Source organism: Oryx dammah, unplaced genomic scaffold (assembly GCF_014754425.2).
Source record: "Oryx dammah isolate SB20612 unplaced genomic scaffold, SCBI_Odam_1.1 HiC_scaffold_9, whole genome shotgun sequence".
Lineage (NCBI taxonomy): Eukaryota > Metazoa > Chordata > Mammalia > Artiodactyla > Bovidae > Oryx > Oryx dammah.
The window spans coordinates 33,127,992-33,155,297 of record NW_024070193.1 but is presented as its reverse complement, the minus strand read 5'-3'; the positions used below and the strand labels follow the sequence as shown (position 1 = coordinate 33,155,297).

General features: G+C 36.9%; 1 protein-coding gene across 1 annotated transcript in view; it reads left to right on the top strand.

Moving 5' to 3' along the window:
• Nucleotides 1-27,306, top strand: part of CNTN3 (contactin 3) — a 284,442-nt gene that overhangs the window by 34,198 nt on the left and 222,938 nt on the right. Inside the window, exon 3 of the mRNA XM_040246384.1 lies at nucleotides 9,134-9,309. Within this exon, the coding sequence (XP_040102318.1) occupies nucleotides 9,134-9,309 (176 nt within the window). The remainder of the gene's footprint in view (nucleotides 1-9,133; nucleotides 9,310-27,306) is intronic.

Below are 27,306 nucleotides of genomic sequence, written 5' to 3'. Positions count from 1 at the left end.
TTTGTTGTTGTTATGTTTTTGTCATGAGGCAAGAAGGAAGGAAAACACATACTGAACAAACACTAGTTAAATCAACTGCATCACAGTTGTATTCCTAACTAATCTCTAAGGCCTGAAATGAGGAATGGTCCCAGTGGCCATGCCTGGGTCCTGGGAGGTGTGGCCTCTCCAGAGGAGAATGAGAACAATGCTGCCAGTAAAAGCTGAAATGGAAGTGGAGATGGCAGAAAGAGCAGCCATCTTCTTTGATTCTTCTCAGAATAATATAAAGATAATCACTGGTCAATCTGAGCTAGGCTTTACCTATATAAACTGAAGAGTTAAATTGTTTTTAATCCCAGTGTAGGTCTAATCGCTTTTTATTTCTTTTTTTATTATATATGATTAAAATTTATCAATGAGTGGGAATCTCTGTCATGAAACACATTTTAGAAACTTGATTTTTAAAAACACAGCATCGCAATTTAACTCATTTGTATCTTCACTAATTATTGCTGAAGCCTAACTAGTTATTTTTGGATAAAGTATTGAATATGCAAATTCAGGCATTCATTCTTTCAAGGGCTGCAATTATTCTCATCACTTCAGTAAACGTATTAACAAACATTGCATTTGAACACAAATGCATTTGCTTATTAACTTGAAAGCTGCATCCAAAACCACAAATTGCTTCTGTGATTAAATTCCTAATTTTCCTGTCAAACCCTAAATAAAGTATTGCCTGTTGATTTAACAAGTGTTTAATGTGGGCATATTTTCAAAACCCAGCCCCAGCTTCTTAAAGAATTTAGTAAGTTATTTTGCCTTTTTCTTGGTTTTTCATCAAAGTCTAATATGTAGCATTTGTTTTTCTCTGGAATATTGTTTATGTTTCCATTTTTCCTGACCAAACTTTATAAGTTAGTGTAGATACCTTGAAGGATAATACAGTCAACCATGAGATGAATTACATCCTGAGATTATTTTGAAACTACCTGATTGTCACTCAATTTATTGTCACTGAGTTTTGTTAGTTTCAATTTCAAAGGGTGATATTCTCTAACCTTTTATTACAGAGTTTTAGTGGAAGATCCAAGTTAGGATTTAGTGCCTTAAATTAAACTGACAACAAGATACATCTATGTTTATCTTCATGATTCTCATTCCATACTAGTGTGGTTTTGTGTAAAGAGGTTGCCGTATCCAATAATAACTAGTATGGTAAATAAATAATAACTAGATGGTAGTGAAAATAATTATACATTCATTCCCTGTCTTTGAGATATTTATTGATAATATGTATGACCACAGTGAGAGGGATGACTGTATGAGGCTAGGAGGCTAGGATGGCTAGGTTAGAAGGTAAAATAAGATTACTTCATTCAGGAAACTTCTGTGAGCACCTAGTATGCTCACCTGCCTGTTACGACTAATGGAAGGAATTCAGCAGAGATTGATAGTGTGACTATATGGCTTGAAAATACCTTTCAACACTTAGAATCTAGGCTTTTTATGTTAATTTAACTCATTGTTACATAAACTTCTGTTTGCACACAAACATACACAGAATCTTACACATAGTTTGTTCTCTGTATTGGAAGGCAGTGATTCATATACTCCCCATGATTGATGATTATGTTATTTCTTAGAAGTCACAATTACTGTTTCCATCATTTAAAAACTGATAACTGCCAGTTGAAATATGCCCACCTTATGCTTTATACTTGAGATTCAAAAACTGTTAACCCAAGGGCCTGTACAATATCTTAAAGAAATTGTAGGCCAGTAACAGCTTCCTGTTGTATAGAGTGTGTAACTGAAATTTAGAAATGGACCAATCTAATCCATACTACCTCAGGTCAGCTGGCAGAGTAAGTGGCCCAGGACTTCTTCTGGAACTGCAACTTCTTCCAGAATCCGAACCTCAAGTTATTGACCTAGAAACAAATTCACAAATAAGCTCCACACCAAGAGTTAAAGGGGTTGAGAGCCTATTGCTTGAGAATCAGAGTTGTGAAATATGAAAATTAAACCATTTCTCACTTGTGGATTCTAAAAGCAAATCCTAATTCATGTAGAATGAGTGTTTGAACACTGAAAGCTGACAGTGATCTTACAAGATCATTCAAGAGCGTTACAAGATGATGATTATGCAAAGGTACTTAATCTTGTGACATTTACCACTGAACTAGAGCTACAAGGTTAGTCTGCTCCTAGAGCACAGTGTAAATGTTATATGATTGAAATGCTAGTGTACATCACCCCAAGAGCCCCAGAGCTGTCTTCTTTTGCTCCAAATCACTGCATGAAGCTTCTCGGAATGAAATTGGAATATGCAGATTTTACTTTTATGAAGTTTTAAACGATTTCCATATTTCAAAAAGTATTTCATTCTGAGACTTTAAAGTCCTAAGGAACTTCAAAATTCCTTCATAAAAGTAGACATTTTTAACTTTCACAAAGGATTATGCATGTTCAAAGCTAAAAGGCAGTGTCTGCTTCTGAAAGCTTCCCAAATTTATGACCTAAATGCACCATTTACCTGTCACTGTCTTACCACTGTGCATGATGTTCACGAACTCTGGACAGTTGGACTACAATTTACTGCAAAGAAATGTAGTCTAATTTGTCGATTTATTAGACACATTCTTTGTGGAAAGAGTATGTTTGTGTGCCTTCAACTTTCCTGATTATTTCCTATACAAAAGATTCTATTGAAAATATTCAGAAATAAATTTCTGTATTAGGAAGTGAAGTGCACTATTTTCTCAGAATAAAATAACATTTGGATGCCTAGGCTCACGGGTTGCTTACACATTGCAGAGTTTAAAAACAACCCTTTTGAATCAACATATTTTTAGCAAGAAGAAAAGCAACCCATGTATAATAAGATATTGAGAAATTTTATATCACCTGGGGAGGAGTTCCATTTAATGATGAATAATATTAAGAAGGAGAGAAATAATTATATTGCTTTGTTAAAAGAAAATTAGCTATCTTCTGAGTATCTCAAGTATATCTTCACTCTGATGAGTTTACTAAAACAAACGCAGTTATAATTTTGTTACAGCAGAAACATATGTACAAGAGCAGTTTTGGCCTTTTTGCACAGTAAAATAATTTAGAGATTGTGTCTATATGACAAAGAGTGAGATAACATAAGTAAGAAACATTCATGCATAATGTAAGAAATGTTTTCCATTTTGGCTCTTCAGTCAAAACTTAGAGATATGATAGCTTTTACATCTTAGATGCTTACTGAAATAAGGTGTTTTCCCACGTATTTTATGATCTCTTAAATCTTTCCAGCTATTAAATAGACAAGAAGAAGTGCTTCTATATGTTTTTATTTATCTTTACAATTTGCCACATAGCCATTGTACCTTTATTATTCATCAGCTAAACACGAAAACAGAATTTTCAAATGAAGCCATCAGGCATGCTTCATCAGGCTGTAAACATTCTAGACTTTGGAGCCGAAACCTTTTTTCCTTGATACACACTGTTCTTTGTAGATAACAAAGCCACAAGTACCATTTGTCATGAGAGTTCTCCATTCAAAAGTGTGTGAAATTAACTGCATTTTTCCTGCTTTGCATTTAGAGGAGTTCTCCCTTCTTCCTCCACAAGCCATCAAATAACTTAGTAACTAGCAAACCGTTTGCAGCTTAAAAATTCAGCCCACCTACTAGTGATTTACTGTCAGATTTATTCTTTGAAGGTCAAGCCCAGCATGTGTTTTGTCCCACGTTTCACTGACTTCTAAGTCAGGTACAAATGCAGACAAACCATATGTGGAAGACACAGTTCATTCCACATGAGAGGAGATGACCCAAAGCATTGAATCAAACAGGTTGCATTTAACCAACATACACTCTATGAGGATGGAAGAAAAGAAAAACAAAGGAAATGGACAGACTGCAGATTTGGATGGAAACCCCTCCCATGTTAAACACTTGTGCCTACCTATTTGTTGGATGACTACCATGAGCCACTGGTTTTATATACATTGTTTAAATAAATTGATTGATTGATGGTGGTTGTTGTTCAGTCGCTCAGTTGTGTCTGACTCTTTACAGTCCCATGGACTGCAGCATGCCAGGCTTCCCTATCATTTACCATCTCCCAGAGCTTGCTCAAGCTCATTGTCCACTGAGTCAGTGATCCCATCCAACCATCTTGTCTTCTCTCATACCCTTCTCCTTCTGCCTTCAGTCTTTCCCAGCATCAGGGTATTTTCTAAAGAGTCAGCTCTTCGAAACAGGTGGCCAAAGTATTGGAGCTTCAGCTTCAGCATCAGTCCTTCCAATGAATATTCAGGGTTGATTTCCTTTAGAATTGACTTGTTTGATCTCCTTGCAGTCCAAGACACTCTCAAGAGTCTCCTCTAACACCACAGTTCAAAAGCATCCGTTCTTTGGCGCTCAGCTTTCTTTATAGTCCAACACTCACATCCATTCATGGCTACTGGAAAAATCATAGATTGAGCTATATGGGGCTTTGTTGGCAAAGTAATATCTCTGCTCTTTAATATGCTATCTAGGTTTGTTATAGCTATTCTTCCAAGGAGCAAGCATCTTTTAATTTCATGGCTGCAGTCACCATCTGTAGTGATTTGGGAGACCAAGAAAATAAAGTTTGTCACTGTTTTCATTGTTTCCTCTTCTATTTGCCATGAAGTGATGGGACCGGATGCCATTATCTTTGTTTTCTGAATGTTGAGTTTTAAGGCAGCTTTTTCACTCTCCTCTTTCACCTTCCTTAAGAGGCCCTTTAGTTCCTCTTCCTTTCTAACATAAGGATGGTGTCATCTGCATATCTGAGGTTATTGGAACTTCTCCTGGCAATCTTGATCCCATCTTGTGTTTCTTCCAGTCCAGTGTTTCTCATGATGTACTCTGCATATAAGTTAAATAAGCAGGTTGACAATATACAGCCTTTACATACTCCTTTCCCAATTTGGAACCAGTCTGTTGTTTCATGTCCCATTCTAACTGTAGCTTCTTGACCTGCATAGAGATTTCTCAGGAGGCAGGTAAGGTTGCCTGGTGTTCCCATCTCTTTAACAATTTTCCGCAGTTTGTTGTAATCCACACAGTCAAAGGCTTAAGCATATTCAATGAAGCAGAAGTAGACGTTTTTGTGGAATTCTTTCACTTTTTCTACAATCGAACGGATGTCAGCAATTTGATCCCTGGTTCCTCTTCCTTTTCTAAATCCAGCTTGAGCATCTGGAAATTCTCAGTTCATGTACTGTTGAAGTCTAGCTTGGAGAATTTTGAGCATTACTTTTCAAGCCTGTGAAATGAGGGCAATTGTGTGGCAGTTTGAACGTTCTTTGGCATTGCCTTTCTTTGAGATTGCAATGAGCAGTGACCTATTCCAGTCCTGTGGCCACTGATGAGTTTTCATAATTGCTGGCATATTGAGTGCAACACTTTCACAGCATCATCTTTTAGGATTTGAAATAGCTCAGCTGTAATTACATTACTTCCCCTAGCTGTTGGTAGTGATGCTTCCTAGGGTGCAGTTGACTTTGCATTCCAGGATGTCTGGCTCTAGGTGAGTGATCACACCATCATGGTTATCTGGGTCATGAAGATCTTTTCTGTATAGTTGTTCTGTGTATTCTTGTCACCTCTTATTAATATCTTCTGCTTCTGTTAGGTCCATACTGTTTCTGTCCTTTATTGTGCCTGTCATTGCATGAAATGTTCCCTTGGTATCTCTAATTTTCTTGAAGAGATCTCTAATCTGTCCCATTCTATTGTTTTCCTCTATTTCTTTTCATTGATCACTTAGGAAGGCTTTCTTATGTCTCCTTGCTATTCTTTGGAACTGTGCCTTCAGATGGATATATCTTTCCTTTTCTCCTTCACCTTTGTTTTACTTCTTTTCTCAGCAGTTTGTAAATAAATCGATAGAACAACTGTGTGGGGAAGATGATACTGTCTTCATTTTACATGTTGAAACCTTAGGTTTAATGGAGTTTGGTTAATTGCTCATAATCACATGATGAATTCAACCCATAAACCAAGGAGCACTTGGTTATGAATCTCGTTTATGTTCATTCTGCTGTTAATGGTAGGGTTGGATAGAGACTGGGGTAGACACGGGGGAGGGATAGGAACTGAGAAACAGGAAAAAGGCTTCTAGCACAATGTAAGCTCCATGAAGGAGCTTTTTTACTCCTTCCTTAGAGCCTGGAAACATAGGCACTCAGAGGTGGCTCAGATGGTAAAGAATCTGCTTGCACTGTGGGAGACCCGGGTTTAATCCCTGGGTCTAGAAGATCCCCTGGAGAAGGGAATGGCAACCCACCCCAGTATTCTTGCCTGGAGAATCCCATGGACAGAGGAACCTGGCAGGCTACAGTCCATGGTGTTGCAAAGAGTGGGACATGATGAGCAACTAACACTTTTCTCTTAACTTTCAAATATTTTTTTGCTAAGAAGGGATGAAGGGAGAGAGGGAGGAAGGGTAGAATGAAGAAGGAAAGAAGGAAGGAGGGTTCATTTTTCTAATAAGAGTTCTTGAAAATGAAATAGGATAAATCAAGATTGGGTAACTCTTATTTCTGTCCCTCATAGGCAGTCCATGGTTACTTCTTGGGGATATTATAGACCAGTTCTTCCAAACTTGAATGGGCCTATTAAACACTGGCAGCTCTCAGATGCCTATTCTGGTTTAGTAGACCTGGATAGAGTCTAAGATTCTGCTTTTTAAGCATACTCTTGGATGATAACGAGGGTGCTCATGACCTTGGTCTGCAGACCACCTTGTGTATCAAGAGTGCAGAGCATTAAGAAAGAATGTAGATAAACAGTTTTCCTTAATTTCCTTTTCTGAGTTTCCATAGTTCTAGGATTAGGGCAGGAATCAAATGAAGAAGGATTAATAGGTGTTTACAGTCCCACTTCAAAATTCTAAGGGCAGGATTAAAGTCCGAATAGAAGAAAGTAATCTAAAAGACACATGCAAATATAGACTTGCCTTGGGAAGGATCATAAGAGAGTTACTGTACAAACCAAGCAAAATCAAACCAATAGCAAAAATCTGCCACAAATGAGAAAGCAGTTATGGCGTTTTTTTATTTCTTTATCATTTTCTTATTTACAGCTCAAAAGAAAAGACTTGAGGCCTCCAGATTTTCCTCTTAATTTCAGAATGTTGCTTTAAACCTAGGAATCTTGTATGTGAATATAGAAAGAAAAATCAAGGAAGTCTTAATTTTTAAGATGAGCAAATGATACAATGCTACTTTGATCAATAGAAACTAAACTTGTAAATTTATTCATTTCTTAGCATTAATTTTTTTTTAATGTCCTACTCTTTCAGGTATAGAAAATGATACAAACATAGAGGCAAGTGTAATGATGAATATCCATGTAAAAACACTATTCGGTTTAGGAAATCAAACCTAAAAAGCTCAATTTCCAGTGTTTGCCCTGTAACCCTTTCTCACTTTTCGCTCCGTGAAAGCTCTGCTGCTGCTGCTGCCGCTAAGTCGCTTTAGTCGTGTCCGACTCTGTGTGACTCCATGGACGGCAGCCCACCAGGCTCCCCCGTCCCTGGGATTCTCCAGGCAAGAACACTGGAGTGGGTTTCCATTTCCTTCTCCAGTGCATGAAAGTGAAAAGTGAAAGTGAATTCACTCAGTCATGTCCAACTCTTAGCGACCGCATGGACTGCAGCCTACCAGGCTCCTCTGTCCATGGGATTTTCCAGGCAAGAGTACTGAAGTGGGGTGCCATTGCCTTCTCAGGGAAAGCTCTAAAATACCTTAAACTTGAAGTGTTTTGTTTTTATACATTTAAAAATATGTTTAATACTTCTTTAATATTACCTTATATCTTTAAAAACTTTATGTACATAGTATCAAACTGCATTTTGCAAAAAAGTTTTCACCTTTGTAAGGCTTTTCTGTGTTTACAAAATCTCATACATTTTTCACAGCTATGTGATATTTCCTTTAACTTTATGCACTTTGATTTGTGATAATGTTCAATTTCACAATACTTTATGTGCTTTCACAATGCTACTATTTCCAGGTTAAATATTTGGTATATTAATACAGTTTTTATATGACCCAGGACATGGTTAAAAATCTCTGGGCCAGCATTCAAATGAATAATTCTGATCTGTAACTAAGAGTTTGGAGAAAGTTGACTACAGCTCACTCGGCTGTTTTATTGAAATTGTCATCTGTGAAGTGGGTGTTTTATTACCCATTTTCTGAAAGTTATTATAAAGAGGAATTGAGATGATTGTTGCCATAATACCCTTAAATTTATAGACTGGATACCAGTGTAATTTTCTTATAAAATCAAACTTCTGGCAGGTCGATGGCTTTGTACAATGGATGTACTCTTGAGATTGTGGGATGTTTAATGAGTTTTTAAACGTAATGTCTACTTTTTACTTTGACGTGTCTGGTGTGCTTACTGTTTAAAAAAAAATTCTGGTTTTTCTGTTTAAAAACTCTTATTTAAAAACCGACTACTTTGTTTTTCTCTTTTGGCTTCCCATTGATAAATATGACTCTCAACTTAGTGCCTTTACTGTTTCTGACCCTCTAGGTGGCATTTAGGGTCTTTACCACAGTGCACCATTTAGTAAATAGCTCTGTGATGGCTTAGACGAGCCGAAGGTGCCTTGGGGACAGGTTTTTACCCAGACAAATTGAAATGGATAGTTGAACACTTACCCAATTAATTTATTAAATGTGCTCAGTCAGTCTGGATAAATCAAAGAAATGTGCTTCCCCCTCCTTCATCAGCAGCATGAGACTGGCCTGAAGTGTATGAGATAATTACCTCAACTTTCTACTTCATCTTTGCCTTATGCAGACCTAGACTAATTTTCCCCCTAGTGAACAAACTAAATTATTTTCACCTCTTCAGAAAATCTTGAAAACTTTCAGCTTTTAGACACTACTCTATTGTGCTTTCTACTATAATTCAACCTTTTGTTTCTGTTTTTTTTTTTTTTTTAAAAAACTGGGACATTGATTTCCAATTATATAACAATTGAATGATATTCAATTGTCCCCTTTTATTTATAAGAGAGCTGATGTTTAAAGTAGATTCTATAATGTAGGTTGTATTTTAAAAAAATTATACTAAGGGAGAAATCCTGGACGTTTGTTTTACAGATGGCAGCTGAATGGAAGCGATATTGATTTGAGTATGGAGTATCGTTATAAGCTGATCAGAGGGAATCTTGTGGTTATTAACCCCAACAGAAATTGGGATACAGGAAATTATCAATGCTTTGCTACAAATTCAGTCGGGACAATTGTCAGCAGAGAAGCTAAGCTCCAGTTTGCCTGTAAGTGTATGTTTACACATGTAACAAATCCAACAGTTAAAAATATATAATTGACTTTGTGTGGTAATTTGGGATTTCAGAAACAGTATGAGGATTTTTATTGATTAAAGAAATAGGCTGAGAAATTAATTCAGTGTTTTTTATCTCTATATACTGTACAAAGCAGAGTTTAAAGTGTGTGTGTGTGTGTGTGTACATGTGTGTTTTCTGTTTGACTATTTTGTAAGGCTTCTGTTTAAGGGAGGAAAAAGAATCTAGTTAAGGATGTGTTTACTCATTAGTTACTCTGTGCTTTGTACTATGTTAGAACTAAAAAGAGTATGAACAAATTGTCAGTCACGACCTTTGCTCTGGCAGAACGTTGAAATTAGAGAATTACATCTAACAAATCTGAAAATAAAAAGGAAACAAAGACAGTGAGAAAGAAAAGAATGTAACATATCTTTGACCTCCATTGCAGTTTTGCCCAGCTCACCATGACCTTCAGTGCAACCCCCATGAGGTCTGGCTCTGGAGACAAAGTCTGTACCATGTTAATTGGACCAGGGTGAACCCATGTCCCATCCTGAGGAAGTCACATACTCTTTAGCTGGGAATTTAGAATTGAGACCAGAGACCTAATTCAGTCTTTGTCTTCCTGATGTATATTTAGACCATTTTCTACTTTTTTCTTTCTTTTTACTAGTCTGTCTTCCTTTGTTTTTGTCATGTTTCGTATGTAATGCATATCATCATTACCTTGGTTCTAAGATTTCTCTTAGTTCTTTACACCTCAGTTATTCCAAGATTAGAATGCAGATGTTCTAATAATGTGATGGTAGTCTTTCCCCACTGCCACGAGCCATTAATAAATTGATGATGTGTCATTTAATGGATGGCTTATTCTTTTGCCTGCTGTTTTTATAATAGCAGTGGTTGGTTTTATTCCTGCCATTATATTCTGTGTGTTCTTTTTTTCATACTTCTTGCTCTTTCACTTCTTTCATTTTCATTTTTTTTGTGTTTGAATATATATATATATATATTTTTTTTTAATTTTTAACCTGTATCTTCCCTGGATATTTTGATAGTTTGCAGGAGACCCTGGTTCGATTCTTGGGTCAGGAAAATCCCCTGAAAAAGGGATAGGCTACCCACTCCAGTATTCTTCAGCTTCCCTGGTGGCTGAGTCAGTAGAGAATCCACCCGCAATGTGGGAGACCTGGGTTTGATCCCTGGGTTGGGAAGATCCCTTGGAGGAAGGCATGACAACCCACTCCAGTGATCTTGCCTGGAGAGTCCCCATGTACAGAGGAGCCTGGCAGGCTGTAGTCCATGGGGCTGCAAATAGTTGAACACTGAGCGATTAAACATAGCATAGCATATGTGTATATATGTACATATACACACACACACACACACACACACACATATATATAATTTTCCAGTGTGTAGCTTGGTTTAGATGTCTTAATTTGCTTTGCTTAGAACTTGAAAGTTTATTTTCTTATACTTATGCATCCCATAGAATTTAGGAAATTTTTGTGTCTCTATTAGTTGTATGTTTGATTTATTTATATTCTTAAAAGGATAGAAAGAGATTATTTTTGTCTTATTTCTTGAAGTACTTTTTATTTCAGGTTGTTCTTTCCTATGAATTTCTGTTTCTGATTTATTGGAGACACATCTGTTTGCTTGTATTATTCTGAAGATATAGTCAGTTTTCTAAAATGCCATTTTGGCTCTTAGAGGCAGTCTTTCTTCCTACTTCCATTTGGTCCTCCCATTTTTATGCTTAAAACTTTTAGTAGGTTAGAAAGCAAATTTTGTCCAAAGTCAGCCTTTATACACACATGTCAGTTGATTACCCTGAATTTGCAGAGGTCAGATGCACTTCTCTGATCTACAGGGGAAGGTGCAGTTTCCAGTCTTAATTTTGTATTGCCAGGAGTCTTTCACAAAATACATTATTTCTTCTACCTGTATTTAAGTAGGGGCTTCCTTGGTATCTCAGCTGGTAAAGAATCCGCCTGCAATGCAGGAGACCCCCATTTGATTCCTGGGTCAGGAAGATCCAGTGGAGAAGGAATAGGCTATCCACTCCAGTATTTGGGGGCTTCTCTGGTAGCTCAGCTGGTAAAGAATCAGCCTGCAATGTGGGAGACCTGGGTCCAATCCCTGGGTTGGGAAGATTCCCTAGAGAAGAGAACAGCTACCTACTCCAGTATTCTGTCACAAAAGAGTCAGACACTGAGTGACTTTCACATATTTAAGTATATTTCTTAATACATATAGAAATACTGGAGTATATTTTTACTGCATGTTATAATTTTCTAAAATCTGAAAAAGTATCATTGACTGAAAAGTTTTTCCTCAGTCTATACTTCCTGGAGAATGTAACTTGTTTGGACATACTTCTGAAAGTATATCATGCCTCTTGCAGTCTGCCCCTACTTCATGGCCAGTAATTTATAGGCAAAGTGGAATAAAGTGGGATAAAGTTGTTGAGTCTGGGATTTTATTTTACCCCACTTTGAAGCTAATAAGCTAACCTGTTGCTCTTTTATGGATGCTACCAGAAGACATGATTTCCTGGATCAGTAACAAAGAGGTTTATTACTCACCACATAGCAAGCTCCATGCTTCAATTCTCCTTGCCCCCAGGTCCCACAGAGGTGATAGGATTTAGCCAGGATGGATGCTGCATTCTAGGAGGAGCATTGAGATTAGGGAATCCACCTCTTTTATAGCAAGCAGTAAGCAAGCCTGCTTTTCCTAGAGGGAGAGCTTGTCTTATCCCTCCTGGTTACTCTCTGAAAACATATTCATGAGAAATGGGCCTGGTAAAGAATGATTGGGCCTTTCATTCTTGGCAAACCCAGAATATCTTACAAGGAAGCAAGAGCACATGGAGTGGATTACTTCTCCCAACCAAGTTTTTCCATTTTTGACTTGGTACTACTGTCCTTGAGTTTCTCTTTTGGGTGCATCTTGTCAGGATAAGTGTGGGGAGTAAGGTACAGAATATCTTCCTACTTCTGTTGTGATTTCTCTCTTTCATAAAGAAAACCCAGAATGTATCATTTAGTCCCTTGGGTTTCCCTGCAGTTTATCCTCATCTGCCTCATAAGTTTTATTTTCTCATATGCTTGGCATGTGATTGCTCTTGTGGTTTTTGACATATAGTGATATTCTTTAGTCTTGTTTGCTTTGTAATTTTTTTTTGATGGTTTCACATGTGGTTTTTGGAAGTTATGAATAGCAATATTGGGTATTCTTAGCCTGATGCCTGATTGAGCTGAGAAGATAAAAATGATTTTTTTTTTTTTTTAAATTCTCAGCCTAAGGTACAGGCTGAGATACAGGTTTCTGGTAAAGAAGCCAAAGAAGGTGGACAAGTTACAAGGCATTAGAAAGCATTGCTTTCACTTGGAGGCCTTGAAGGGATGTAATACATTCACTGAAAGAAGGGGTTAATAAGGAGACTTGTATTCCTCCAAGTATATCCTTCTAGGTGCTCATGACTCCTGGGGAGCCGTAACTGGTTTTGTCACAGGTAAACAATTAATGAAGTGTTGTTGTTGAAAAATGTTCTAATTGTTCTATGTTTGCAAACTTAGTAATACTTCTTTGTTTCTGTCAACCATGGAAAAATAGATTCAAAATGTTCTTTGTGGAGAAATGAATAAATAACATTATCTTCAATGCACCACTTTTAACGCTGATGAAAATGCAATGAAATTTTATCTTACTGTTCCAGATGCTTAAAAATAGTATTTATAATTAAATGAAGGTGAAAAGCTCATTCATAGTTTAAGCAGCCTGCTTTATGTAAGCATTCCTTTTAACAGATTCTTTGTGGAACAATCACAAAATTTAGAGAGGGGAAAAATACATGAAGTAATTCAGTGTTTGAATTGTAGACATTTTCTTAGTGATTTGCTGTTATGTTGCATGTGTATGATTTTTGAAGCTTTTAAAATATGTTTCCAGGTGTTTTTGACAGAATTTTAATTCCAACCACAAAATGTTAGGACAGTACCTCCAAAACTACAAATATCTTTGCTTTGTTGACAATTAGTTTTACTTCTCTTACTCTTGAATTTCCTGTCATTCTTTGTTAAAATGTTTTCATTTTACCTATTTTGAGGTGCAATACATTTTAATCATGAATTATATTAGACATGCAAATGGTATGGAGAAAAGTATAAAGAATGCCTGTGTACCTACCACTTAAGATTTAAAAATTCAGAGTACAATTAAACTTACCTGGTAACTCACCGTGATGACATTTCCTTCTCTCTTAAGCTCCTTCTGAAAAGGTGGTCACTGTTCTGAATTATATATATATATATTTTATTGTTTGAATAAATATGTATGTATTTTTTAAGCAACAGATAAGATTTTTACCTTTTTAATTTCTGAACTTTTATGTAATGACATCAAGCAGCATTCTTACATCTATACTGCTTTTCACATCAGCATTATATTTGTGAATATCTGTTGATATTTGTCAACATTTGTTCTTGTTCTATATTTTAAATTGTGCAAATCTATTGAACACAAAATTATATTTCACTTTTCAGTTTGCATTTTTATTTTTAAATTAAAATGTAATTTTGGTTTTAATTTGCATTTCTATAATTACAGTGAAATTAAGTTCATTTTAAGATATTTGTTGACCACTTTTATGTTTCTGTTATTTAAATACTTTTTCACTGTATGGTAGTCTTTTTGTTTTTAAACTTAAGAGTTCTTTGTATTTTCTGGATTAATCCTTTGCCAGTTATATATGTTTCTCCATTTTAGTGGCTAGGTTTTTTACTTTTCCTTGATGCTGTCAAATGATGAGCAGATGTTCTTAATTTTACATTAAAGTGTTGATTTTTTTTTATAACTCATGTTCTCTCATGAGTTGTTTAAATTTTTTTTCTTCCTTACCCTGAAATGGTAAAAACATTTTCTTAAATGTACTTATAAAAGTTTAATATTCTCCTCTTTGCATTTAAGTCTTTAATTACCTAGAATTGGTTTTGTATATCTTATGAGCTAGATTTACTTGTGTATTTTATTTCAGAGGGGAAATCAACTCTACCAGCTCAGCTGATGGCCATTCTTAACCAGCTAAAAAGCAGTGTGTGGTCATGCCTCTGGCTTTTTTGGAATTTTGTGTCTGGAAAATCGTATTATTTGAAAATAGTGTGAGTTTTTGGCTCCTTTTATGGCTTTTATATGAGTGCACTTGCTCTCACCTAGTACATGTTGAATAGGTATTTTGAGTGTGAATATCCCTGTCTTGCTCTTGATTTTCAAGAGTGAATAAGGTTAACATTTCACCATTTGGTATGATGGTTACTCTAGATTTCACAGATACTCTTTATCAAGTTAAGGCAGTTCTTCTCTGTTAGTTTTTAATCAGGAATTCTTTATTATTGTAAATGCTTTTCCTACATTTACTGAGATAGTCATTCTGTGTTTCTCCTTTAACCTGTTAATACAGTGAACCATTTTTAGTATTAACCAACCTTCTAGTCCTGGGTTAGTTTCAGATTGGCTTTTATGTTTTTTAATACTTGGATGTTATTATCTGTAAGTATTTTGTTTAGTATTTTGCACATATATCAATATAGGAGATATTCTTTCCTTCTCTCATACTATGCTTTTTTGGCTTTAGTATCAAAGTCATTTGTCTCTATAAATGAATGAGGATTACTTCTTATTTTATATTCCCTATAAGATTTTGAAAAATATTGGAATTATCTACTTCTTGAATAAGAAGTAAAACATACAAATAAAACTATCTGGGCCTGGAGTTCTCATTCAGGAAATATTTTAACTATTGATTAAATCATTTGAATAGTTGTAGGACCAACCATACTATCTCCTTCTTTGTGGTATGTTGTGTTTTTTCTTCTAGGAATTATATCCATGTGGTTTTTGTTCTCTAATGAATTGCCCAAAAGTTGTTTCGAAGCATCTTCTCAATCTTCTTGTCTGTGCTTTATCAATAGATACATTCCTTATTTCATTCTAAGTATTATTTTAGTATCTTACCTTTCAGAATTTAATGTTATTCCTTGCTTTTGAATTTTTATACTATATTTCATTCATTTCACTCATATGTTTACCGTTCTTTCCAACTTCCTGGATTATTTGACTGTTCTTTTCTTAATCCCTTAAATTGTGTAGTTAACGTCTTACTACCTTTCTTCTGTTCTAATTTAAATATGTATGACTTTAAATTTTCCCAGAAGCACAGCTTTAGCTGTAAACCAGTGTTCTGACTTGTAGCATATTTATTGGCTCAGTGTTATGGCTTCCCTGGTGGCTCAGACAGCAAAGAATCTGCCTACAATGTGTGAAACCTGGATTCAATCCCTGGTTTAGAAGGATCCCCTGGAGAAGGGAATGGCAACCCACTCCAGTATTCTTGCCATGAACAGAGGTGCCTGGGGAGCTACAGTCTCTGGGGTTGCAAAGAGTTGGACGTGACTGAGCAACTAACACTTTTCACACTGTCTATAAATTTTATGATTTCATTATTACTTTCTTTTGGATCCATGAATTGTCAGATGTGTATTTTAAAATTTCCAAACATATGGAATTTTTCTAGTCATCTTTAGTTACTGATTTCTAACCTAGTGGCCTATTGACAAGAGAGGTGTCTTCCTTATGTTCTTTGAATTAAAGTTGGCAATTGTGCTCAAATCATATATATCATTAATGATGCTTTATCTAATTAATCTATCAGTTTCTCTCACAGTGATGGTAGATTTCTGTTTATCCTGATATTTCTGTTTATTTTGCTTTTTGTAATTAATAAATTATTGATGTATGAAAGTTTAGAATGAGTATATTTTTGGTCAGTATGAGATGACCCACTATCTCTAATAAAGCATTTTATAGATAAGTGGTGACCCACTTATCTCTAATAAGGCATTTGCCTTATAGTTTAAATATTAACATATTAATAGAGAAATGTTAATATTTATGTTCTTTCCTTGGAATGATTGAGAATTTATTTTTCCTTCAGTAACATCAAATCTTATATACTCTACTTATTTTCTTATAGTAATCACCCTAGAAAATTTACTAGAGATATTTAACAAATTCTAAACTTAATGTCTCCAACAATAGAAAAATTTCCAATATTTTAAACTGTATTTCCCTCCTCCTGGATGTTATATTAATATTATTGTTGTCCAGTAATTTAGTTAAAATTTTTAACACCATTAATTAGATATTATTGCTACTGTTCCTTTTATTTTCTAGTTTTTTTTAATATCTGAAATAATGTAAGCCTATGCAAACTTCTACATAGTTTGGGAGTTTCTTATTTGTTTTCAAGAAAAATGTCAGACTTTTGCTCATATCCTTTTTATTTCTCCTTTCCTAGAGGGAACAACTTTCAACTTTTTGATTGGCTCTTATTTACTTCATGTTTTGAAATAGTTTGCTTATTTGCTACCTCTTGATTTTTCAATTTTAAGTATTACTTTTGGCCATCAAATTTGGTAGCTGAAGCTTTAACACTTTCATACTACCACCTTGCCACCACAGAAGTGTAAGGTTGACTTTCAATGAGGTTTATGAAAATAACAGCATTTTTAAATGCACAGCTTGTACAAAAACACAAAAATTAAAAATAGGGAAATCCACACTATATTCCATTCACTGTACTTTGATTGGATAGAGTGATGACCAGCCCATTCTTCAATCCAATCCCCATTCAAACCTCCACAGAGAATAAACATTTCACCTGCCTCCAGTTTCCAGTGGTTAACATTTGAATATGCATTAATTCAGGGCATTTTATTACAGGCATTTATTGGGTCAGAATTTGAATTAGGTCAATATTCAGTGTTTATATTACTCTGAATTTGTAAATGATATTCAGAGCTGACTTTTATAGCACACTGTAATTATGATTGCTTTTCCTTCCATGCATAATTATTTTCCTTCAAATTAGTAATCTTACTTTTTAATTTTCCATTTTTCTATGGTCTTATATTTATGTCTGGAGAAGGAAATGGCAACCCACTCTGGTATTCTTGCTTGGAGAATGCTATGGACCAGGGAGCCTGGCAGGCTATAGTCCATAGGGTCACAAGAGTTGGACATGACTTAGCGACTAGAAAGAGAGAGAGAGAGAGATACTTACATCAGCCAAAATTTTGGACAGTTTTCTGAATCTCTTCTCAAATTTTTGAGAGGCGTCCAGTATTCTATTTTACCTTCTTGGAGAAATCTTTTTTTGGAGGTTTGTGTGCTCCAGTTTGGATTTGGTTTTCCTGCACATTAGGGGCAAGGCTATATTTCCAGGATCTTCCTTCAGCTATAATCCTGTTCTTGGTGTTCAATATCTTAGAGCACTGTGTCCTCAAGTATCTCAAGAAAGGATGAAGGATAGCTGTGACTGTTCTGGAGCATATGTTCTGAAAGTTATTATACTGGCATGCTTGATTGAGAGACAGTCCCAACGCCCCCTTGGATGAGGAAAGGCTCCATTGGCATTTGGAAGCCTGATGGGAGAAGAGGCTTAAGAGACTGCAGCATCCAGTGTGTGTACATATATATTTACTTAAGCCACCTGTTTCCTCACAAGATCCTCTATAAAATCTGCCTAGTGACCTGTTGTCATCCTATGTTTTACCCTCTTTAGAGAGTTAAGCCCTCGATTCATGAGGTCGCAAAGAGTCAGACACGACTGAGCGACTGAACTGAACTGAACTTGGGGAATCTCTCAGAGGAAGAGAGAAAGTATAGATGTGTATGTTTGCCCTAGGAGACTTATTCTTGTTTCATATCATCAGAGTTTTGTTTTTTTTTTTAAGATTTACTCACATTTATCATTTCCTCTGTGCACTGTCATTCATGCATCTATGACCTTTTTTATATTCTAGAAGTTCATTTTGTGAGTTTCCATTGATGGTCAATACTCTTTTGTTTTTCTTCTCTTCTTTCTTTTGGTCCCAGAGAGTGAGTTACTTGCCCTTATTCTTCCAAAAATAATTCTGCTATAAAATGTAATTTTAAAGATGCAGAGACTGGAGCCAGGCTGCATGGATTCAAATCCTTCCTCTTAGCGGCCATGTAACTTTGGACAAATATTGAACCTATTTTTCCAACTTTTCAGCTGTAAATCAAAGATAACAGTAGAATTTACTTCATCAGGTGTGAGGGTTAAATGAGCTACAATATTGTTCAGCATCTGGAGCAGTGCCTGGCACACAGTGCTTGCTGTTCAAAGATAAGCTGTTACCATATTTAGACAATTCTAGGTTATGATTCCCAGATCTTGAAATACATGTCTTATGGTAACTGATGATTTCATAGCTGTTATCTCTTCCAGTTGTGTTTGTCTGCTCCTCACTCCTTTTGGTTTTCCTTTATAAATGTATATTGAAATTTCTCATTTCTCCATGTCTGGTAACCTGTCTTTCATGTTTTCTATCTCCACTTACTTCGTTCTTGTCTTCAGTTCACTAATCTTTCTTCTCTGCCTAACTTACTGTTAAACTGTCCTTTAAGTTTTAATTTCAGTGGTTATGTTTTTCTTGTCTAAACTTTCTGTCCAATTCTTTTCCATATGTTTCTGTTCTCTCCTTAGAGCATCCTGTTTTTTTCTGAGGATTTGACACCCATCTTCATTTTCTTATTACTCCAATTGTTTAAAGTTTATTTAGGTGTTTTTTTGTTGTGTTGTTCTGTAAGCTCAGGATATCATTGATGTTAACCTGTGATTTGTTGGTCTGTTCACTCTCATTTGTAGAACATATTACCATTTTTGTAATGTTTGATGTGAATCTGATCTTTAGGAGAATTTCCCCCTCCCGTGTCAACATGAGATTGTTCTTAGCCTTGGTTGAAGAAGTGTCCATACCCAGCAGCTTTTGTGGGTTTCGCCAGGAACCAGGGATATAACCAACCTGGAAACTGTATCGTGTTAGTGTATTGGCTCAATGTAGCCTACCATGTATAGTCACTTTTTCTTATCAGTCACCTGTAAAAATGAATTTGTAGATACTACAGCATCACTTTTAGGAAAAGTAGGGTTGGTGGGTTCCTGCAAACCTTGGGTCATATGGTTTTCGTCCACCATTCAATACCTAACCTTGTTTTATGGATGTTTCTGTTTAAAGGCATCTTATGTAATAAATATTGTTGGTTTGCTAACATTAACCTCATGGTCAGGAACTCTGTAACTCAAGCCTGAACAAAACTTTCCTAACATGGGTTTTTCTCCATAAGGCCAGCATGGCCTCCTTGTGCTTGAGATTAGATAACGTTTCACTGTTATGCTTGAGTTCTGATTTAAACATCAGAGTCAACAGAAAGCACAAAGATGCCAAAAAAAAAAAATGGCACTAAGTGTATAGAAAAAGGGACCATTTTTTACAGTTAGAGCACTGAGACAAGGCAGAGAGCATTGCTGCCTTCCACCTCAGCTGGAAACGTGCACCTGGCGTGATTCGGATTTTTCACCACTTTGAGCACGTCTGAGAGTGACCACAAAAGTGCACAAATACTGATTAAGGCTTTACAAATACATTTTAGGGAACAGGTGAATTCACAAATATGAAATCCACAAGTGAGGGTCTATTATATGTAAAATGCATATGAAACCCTGAATCATATGAGATATATGCCCCTAATCATAAATTCTTCATTGAAGTAGCTGCTCCCTCCAAGTCTCCTACCTCACTGCAACCTCACTCCAAAAAGTAAATGAAGGCCAGATTAACCCCCTAGCCTTCTCTCTAGGTTTGTGGGTGGGTTTAAGCGTAAGTGCAGCCCTTAAAGCATGCATGTGTGTTCAGTTGCTCAGTTGTGTCCAGTTCTCTGCAATCCCATGGACTATAGCCCACCAGGCTTCACTGTCCATGGAATTTACCAGGCAAGAATCCTGGTGAGGGTTATTATTTCCTCCTGAAGGAGGTTTTCCTGACCCAGGGATCAAACTTGCATCTCCTGCATTGACACGCATATTCTTTACCTTGGAAACCCAGCCATGTGCGAAAGGACTCCTTTTCAAATATCCAGCCGCTAAGCCCAGGACTTCCTCATCTCCTGTTTCCACAAGGGCAATTAAATCTATGCTATCAGATTGCTGAGACTGATCTCCCATTCCCTCCCCTTTCCACTGCCCTGGCTGTCACAGCCTAGGCTCTAGAATTAATCATTCTGCTTTGCAGCTTACTTTGTTTGCTCAGCTTTACATTCAACTAAATTTTTGTTTTATTTTAACCAGCATTGCAGAGCAATTTTTGGAACTCAAGATCTCCTACCAGTTATTGTGTGCTTCTTTATATTTCTATTCAGTTGGATTACTTAGGAAGATAATGTTCATGGGTGAAGCCATCTTTGTGTAAGCACTAAGGATAGTGAGATCTGGAATGGACCAGAGACCATGACGTGCTCTTCCTTTAGGGGGTGCCTACTGTGCAGCCATCCAGTCTTTTGTAAATAGTGGATTCTGGGTTATTCTGAAAAGTGATCAGATTTTCAATCATTTGCTATTAATGAGTGAAATAATGAATAAAGTAATGAATGAATTATTCATGATTTCAGGAGTGAATTAATGATTGAAATAATGAGTGAGAAATGCAGAAACAGTGTTACTGTTGGGCTGCAGCCCACAGGCCTACAAATCCTATGCTTGCCCAGATTCAAGACCCAAGAAAGAGCCTGGAGTCAGTGACAGAGACATTAGTAGTTTACTGAATGGGGGGTCTGACATGTCTGAAGCAAAGTCCTGGAGTGATACCCTGCAATGTGCTGCAGAAGGCAAGCAGGACTTGGTGGGAGTCTTTACTCTTGGGGAGAAGAGGAGATTGCCAGTTATAGGGAAAATTGATGCCAGGTTGGCTCTTCGGTCACCAGGGAGACTAGCATAAGAGCAGACCCCTCACCACTTCTTTGATAAGTACAGTCTCTATTTGGGGCCTGGGCCAGAGATGTCAGTCAGGAGGCTATAGGAGAATCATGCACTGGTTGAGCTGGGTCTGTACAGAGAGCAGGAGAATAGCCTGACCATACAGTTACCAAAGCTGATCACTTTTCAGAATAACCCAGAATCCATTATTTACATACAGTGTTTTGACCTTTTACGTATTAGAGACTAAGTTTAATTTTTATGAAAACATTGCATGGGTCAACCTTATCTGCAGCAGACAAGTGAAAGTCAAATATAGCCCAGGGGTTGTCGTTAATGACTTCCAACCTAGATGTTGAGAACAGATGCTCTCATCACATAAAAAATGTTACACTGGATTATGAAATGTTCTTACCTCTGTCTCTTAAGAAGATATCTAAGAGCTCATTTCTTCAGCCCAAAGCTTCTTTTTTCCTTTTTTATTCCTTTAGCTGCTGTCCATTTGCAGTCTTTGTATAAAACATAAATTGACCATATTCCTGCTACAAAAGGTTACTTCTTCCTCTTTAAAAGCACATAGAAACTTAGAAAAGTAAATTTGAAGAAAGATTAAAGAAGTGCAGAAATTTTGAGGGATGAATCCCAGAGTGGCTGGCTGTATCTGAAAAGAAAAATTACTAAACACTAATTAGCTAAAATTGTTCTGTTATAATTAGTAGGAGCTTAGTTTGCTGTGAGTTACAGGCAGTGCTATTTCTTGTAACTAAAAGTGAAGCTAAAAACATAAATTTCATCTTTGAACATAAAGACTTTGATGAAGTTCAAAGCTACTTTGCTCTGATGGTTTAACAACAAGTTAAATTTCAAACAGAAGGCTGTAACTTTATCAGTAGTCTGTTCATTCTCTGTGGGTTTGAAAAGCAAAATGTTTTAGTCGAACACAATACATTTCAACCTAGTCACACAGGAAGGTTGTGAGTTTTAAAACTAAGATTCTGTAAAAGTCAGTGTTTTTTCAGTAACTTCTCAGTCTGTTTTATGTTTTTCCATGTAAATGGAATATATTTGTTGTTTGCCTTTGAATCATAAAAGGTTTTAGTTTATAAAATAACTGCTGATATCTTAGGACATTTATGAAAATATTATTTCATCTCTACATTTTGGGGCCAAAGCTAGTTGGAAGATTGCACTGACAAGTATCTTAACCTAAGTTTCCACTGGGTTTGCTGTGTTTACAATTCAGTTCTCTTGTTTTTGAGGAGCTTAATGTGAAAATGTTTACCACTATACCACCAACACAGGAAAGCTATCACAAACCTATACAGTGTGTTGAAAAGCAGAGACATTAATCTGCTGACAAAGGTTAATATAATCCAGGCCATAGTCTATCCAGTGGTCATGTATGGTTGTGAGAGCTGGGAAGGTAGAGCGCCAAAGAATTGATGCCTTCAAACTGTGATGCTGGAAGACTCCTGAGAGTCCCTTGCACAGCAAGGAGATCGAACCTGTCAATCTTAAAGGAAATCAACTCGAATACTCATTTGAAGGACTTATGCTGAAGCTGAAGATCCAGTATTTTGGTCAACTGATGTGAACAACCAACTCATTGGAAAAGTTCCTGATGCTAGGAAAGACTGAGGGCAGAAAGAGCAGAGGGCATCAGGGGATAAGATGCGTGGATGGCATCACTGATGCAATGGCCATGAATTTGGGCAAACTCCAGGAGATGGTGAGGAGCAGGGAGGCCTGGTGTGCTGCAGTCCATAGGGTCGCAAAGAGTTGAACATGACTGTGTGACTGAATAACAATGTGAGAATGAGTGAAATGGAGCAGGTGGGACATATCTGATGAACATTCTTGATTTAATCAGAATGTTTCCCAGACCATTTTATCCTAAAAGCATGTTGATATAAATTTGCATCCCAGGACATTCTTTTGTGTTGGAATACTGCATAGTAGTATTATCTGTACCACTGAGGTTGAGTTGGACTTGGAATCTTCATCACTGAAATCTTTGTTGTATGAGAATGGCCTGATTTATGATTCAATCAACTGACTTGTGATAGATAGCTTCCCAGTTGTAGATAAAGTGTTTTCACTGAAAAGTTTGTAATAGTAAGAGTGAGCCACCAAAACAGGTTACATATATGCCATGGCTAAAGTTCATTCGTCTCTTCAGTGAGCATTTATTGAGTATTTGCTATTATTAGATATTTTATGAGTGATTGGGCATTCTGGAATGAATCTTATTTTCCTGGAACTGAGGATCTAATGGAGAATAGAACTGCATCAAATGAATACAAAATATGTACCAACTTTGATACTCTAAAGGAAAACAGTAGCCTCACCTTTCCCCATAATCTGTCTTTAGTACTTGAAGTTCTATACTTCAGTCTTCGTTCTTTAGCCTTAAAGAACATGAGGTCAGAAAGAGCTTAGTATGATGTAGATTTGAATGAAGATCAGTTCAATGTAACCCGTGAAGGGGAAAATGACATGAGATGATTGGGCAGAAGTATTCATTGGCTGGATCATTCTTGTCTATTAAGTAGTCCTTTTCCAAGCACTTTAGAGGCCAATAAACAAGATGACATGTTTTGATGTATAAAGATCAAATGGCTGGCTATTTTGTAGCAATTAGATCAAAGGGTATCAAGAATGCAAATCAATAGACTCAGGAAATGATTACCTATATTTACACAGCCTATGAGTATTGAAGGAGAACTTGCATTTAGAAGGTTTGAGATAAAAATTATATAACTTGGTAAGAGATTGGATGTGGGGCTATGGAATATTTTTCTCATAGACTTGAGTGGTTGGAGGTACAGTTCACCAAGATCATTGACATTAGCGGACCATGATATTTTGGGTGGTAGGAGGAGGTCTCCAGGGAAATCATGTGTTTGTTATTAAACGTATTAATTTGACTGTAGCTCAGATCGTGAATACCTTATTGCAAAATTCAGATTTAAATTGATGAAAGTAGGGAAAACTAGGAGGTCATTCAGGTATGACCTAAATCAGATCTCTGATGATTATACAGTAGAAGTGACAAGTAGGCTCAAGGGATTAGCTCTGATAGAGTTCCTGAAGAACTATGGCCAGAGGTTCATAATATTGTACAAGACACAGTGATCAAAACCCTCCCAAAGAAAAAGAAATGCAAAAAGGCAAAATGTTTGTCTGAGGAGGGCTTACAAATAGCTGAGAAAAGAAGAGAAGCAAAAGGCAAAGGAGAAAGGGAAAGATATACCCATTTGAATGCAGAGTTCCAAAGAATAGCAAGGAGGCATAAGAAAGCCTTCCTAATTGATCACTGCAAAGAAATAGATGAAAACAATAAAATAGGAATGACTAGAGATCTCTTCAAGACAATTAGAGATACCAAGGGAACATTTCATGCAAAGATGGGCTTGATAAAGGACAGAAATGGTATGGACCTAACAGAAGCAGAAGATGTTAAGAAGAGGTGGCAAGAATACACAGAAGAACTAGATTAAAAAGATCTTCACGACCCAGATAATCATGATGGTGTGATCACTCAGCTAGAGCCAGACATCCTGGAGTGTGAAGTCAAATGGGCCTCAGGAAGCATCACTATTAACAAAGCTAGTGGAGGTGATGGAATTCCAGCTGAGCTATTTCAAATCCTAAAATATGATGCTGTTAAAGTGCTGCACTCAAGATGCCAACAAATGTGGAACACTCAGCAGTGACCATAGGACTGGAAAAGGTCAGTTTTCATTCCAGTCCCAAAGAAAGGCAATGCCAAAGAATGTTCAACATACTACATGATCGCACTCATCTCACCCAGTAGCAGTGGAAACCTAGTCCAGTATTCTTGCCTGGAGAGTCCCATGGATGGAGGAGCCTGAAAGGCTGCTGTCCGTGGAGTCGCACAGTGTCAGACACGACTGAAGTGAATAAACAGCAGGAGCAGCGCACACTAGCAAAGCAATGCTCCAAGTTCTCCAAGCCAGGCTTCAACAGTGCGTGAACCAACAGCTTCAAGATGCTCCAGCTGCGTTCAGAAATGGCGCAAGAACAAGACGCCAAAGTGCCAGCATCCTTAGGATGATAGGAGAAGTGAGACAGTTCCAGAAAAGCATCTACTTCTGCTTCATTGACTATGCTAAAGCTTTTGACTGCATGGATCAAAACTGGAAAATTCTTAAGAGATGCGAACCTGTATGCAGGTCAAGAAGTAACAGTTAAAACCAGACATGGAACAATGGACTGGTTCAAATTGGGAAAAGAGTATGTAAAGGCTGTATATTGTCACCCTGCATGTTTAACCCTCTTCCAGCAACACAAGAGAAGACTGTACACATGGACATCACCAGATGGTCAACACCGAAATGAGATTGATTATATTCTTTGCAGCCAAAGATGGACAAGCTCTATACAGTCAGCAAAAACAAGACTGGGAGCTGACTATGGCTCAGATCATGAACTCCTTATTGTCAAATTCAGACTGAAATTGAAGAAAGTAGGGAAAACCATTAGAACATTCAGATGTGACCTAAATCAAATCCCTTATGACAATACAGTGGATGTGAGAAATGGATTTAAGAGACCAGATCTGATAGACAGAGTGCCTGATGAACTATGGACGGAGGTTCATGACATTGTACAGGAGACAGGAATCAAGACCATCCCCAAGAAAAAGAAATGCAAAAAAGCGAAATGGCTGTCTGAGGAGGCCTTACAAATAGCTGTGAAAACAAGAGAAGTGAAAAGGAAAGATATGCCCATTTGAATGCAGAGTTCCAAAGCAAGGAGAGATAAGAAATCCTCCCTTGGTGATCAATGCAAAGAAATAGAGGAAAACAACAGAATGGGAAAGACTAGAGATCACTTCAAGAAAGTTAGACTTAATAAGGGAACATTTTATGCAAAGATGGGCTCAATAAAGGACAGAAATGGTATGGACCTAACAGAAGCAGAAGATATTAAGAAGAGGTGGCACGAATACACAGAAGAACTGTACAAGAAAGATCTTCACACGAAAGATAATCACGATGGTGTGATCACTCCCATTCATCTAGAGCCAGACATCCTGGAATGGAAAGTCAAGTGGGCCTTAGGAAGCATCACTACGAACAAAGCTAGTGGAAGTGATGGAATTCCAGTTGAGCTTTTTCAAATCCTAAAAGGTGATGCCGTGAAAGTGCTGCACTCAATGTGCCAGCAAATTTGGAAAACTCAGCAGTGGCCACAGGACTGGGAAAGGTCAGTTTTCATTCCAATCCCAAAGAAAGGCAATGCCAAAGAATACTCAAACTAGCACACAACTGCATTCTTCTCACACACTAGTAAAGTAATGCTCAAAATTCTCTAAGCCAGGCTTCAGCAATAACATGAACCATGAACTTCCAGATATTCAAGCTGGTTTTAGAAAAGATAGAGGAACCAGAGATCAAATTGCCAACATCCTCTGGATCATTGATAAATCAAGAGAGTTCCAGAAAAACATCTATTTCTGCTTTATTGACTATGCCAAAGCCTTTGACTGTGTGGATCACAATAAACTGTGGAAAATTCTTCAAGAGATGGGAATGCCACACCACCGTACCTGCCTCTTGAGAAACCTATATGCAGATCAGGAAGCAACAGTTAGAACTGGACAGGGAAAAACAGACTGGTTCCCAATAAGAAAAGGAGTATGTCAAGGCTGTATATTGTTACCCTGCTTAATTAACTTATATGCAGAGTACATCATGAGAAATATTGAGCTGGAGGAAGCACAAGCTAGAATCAAGATTTCTCGGAGAAATCTCAATAACCTCAGATATGCAGATGACACCACCCTTATGGCAGAAAGTGAAGAAAAACTAAAAGCTCTTGATGAAAGTGAAAGAGGAGAGTGAAAAAGTTGGCTTTAAGCTCAGAATTCAAAAAAATATCATGGCATCCGTTCCCATCACTTCATGGCAAATAGACGAGGAAAGTGGCTGACTTTATTTTTTGGGACTCCAAAGTCACTGCAGATGGTGATGCAGCCATGGAATTAAAAGACACTTACTCCTTGGAAGGAAAGTTATGACCAACCTAGACAGCATATTAAAAAGCAGAGACATTACTTTGCCAACACAGGTTCGTCTAGTCAAGGCTATGGTTTTTCCAGCAGTCATGTATGGATG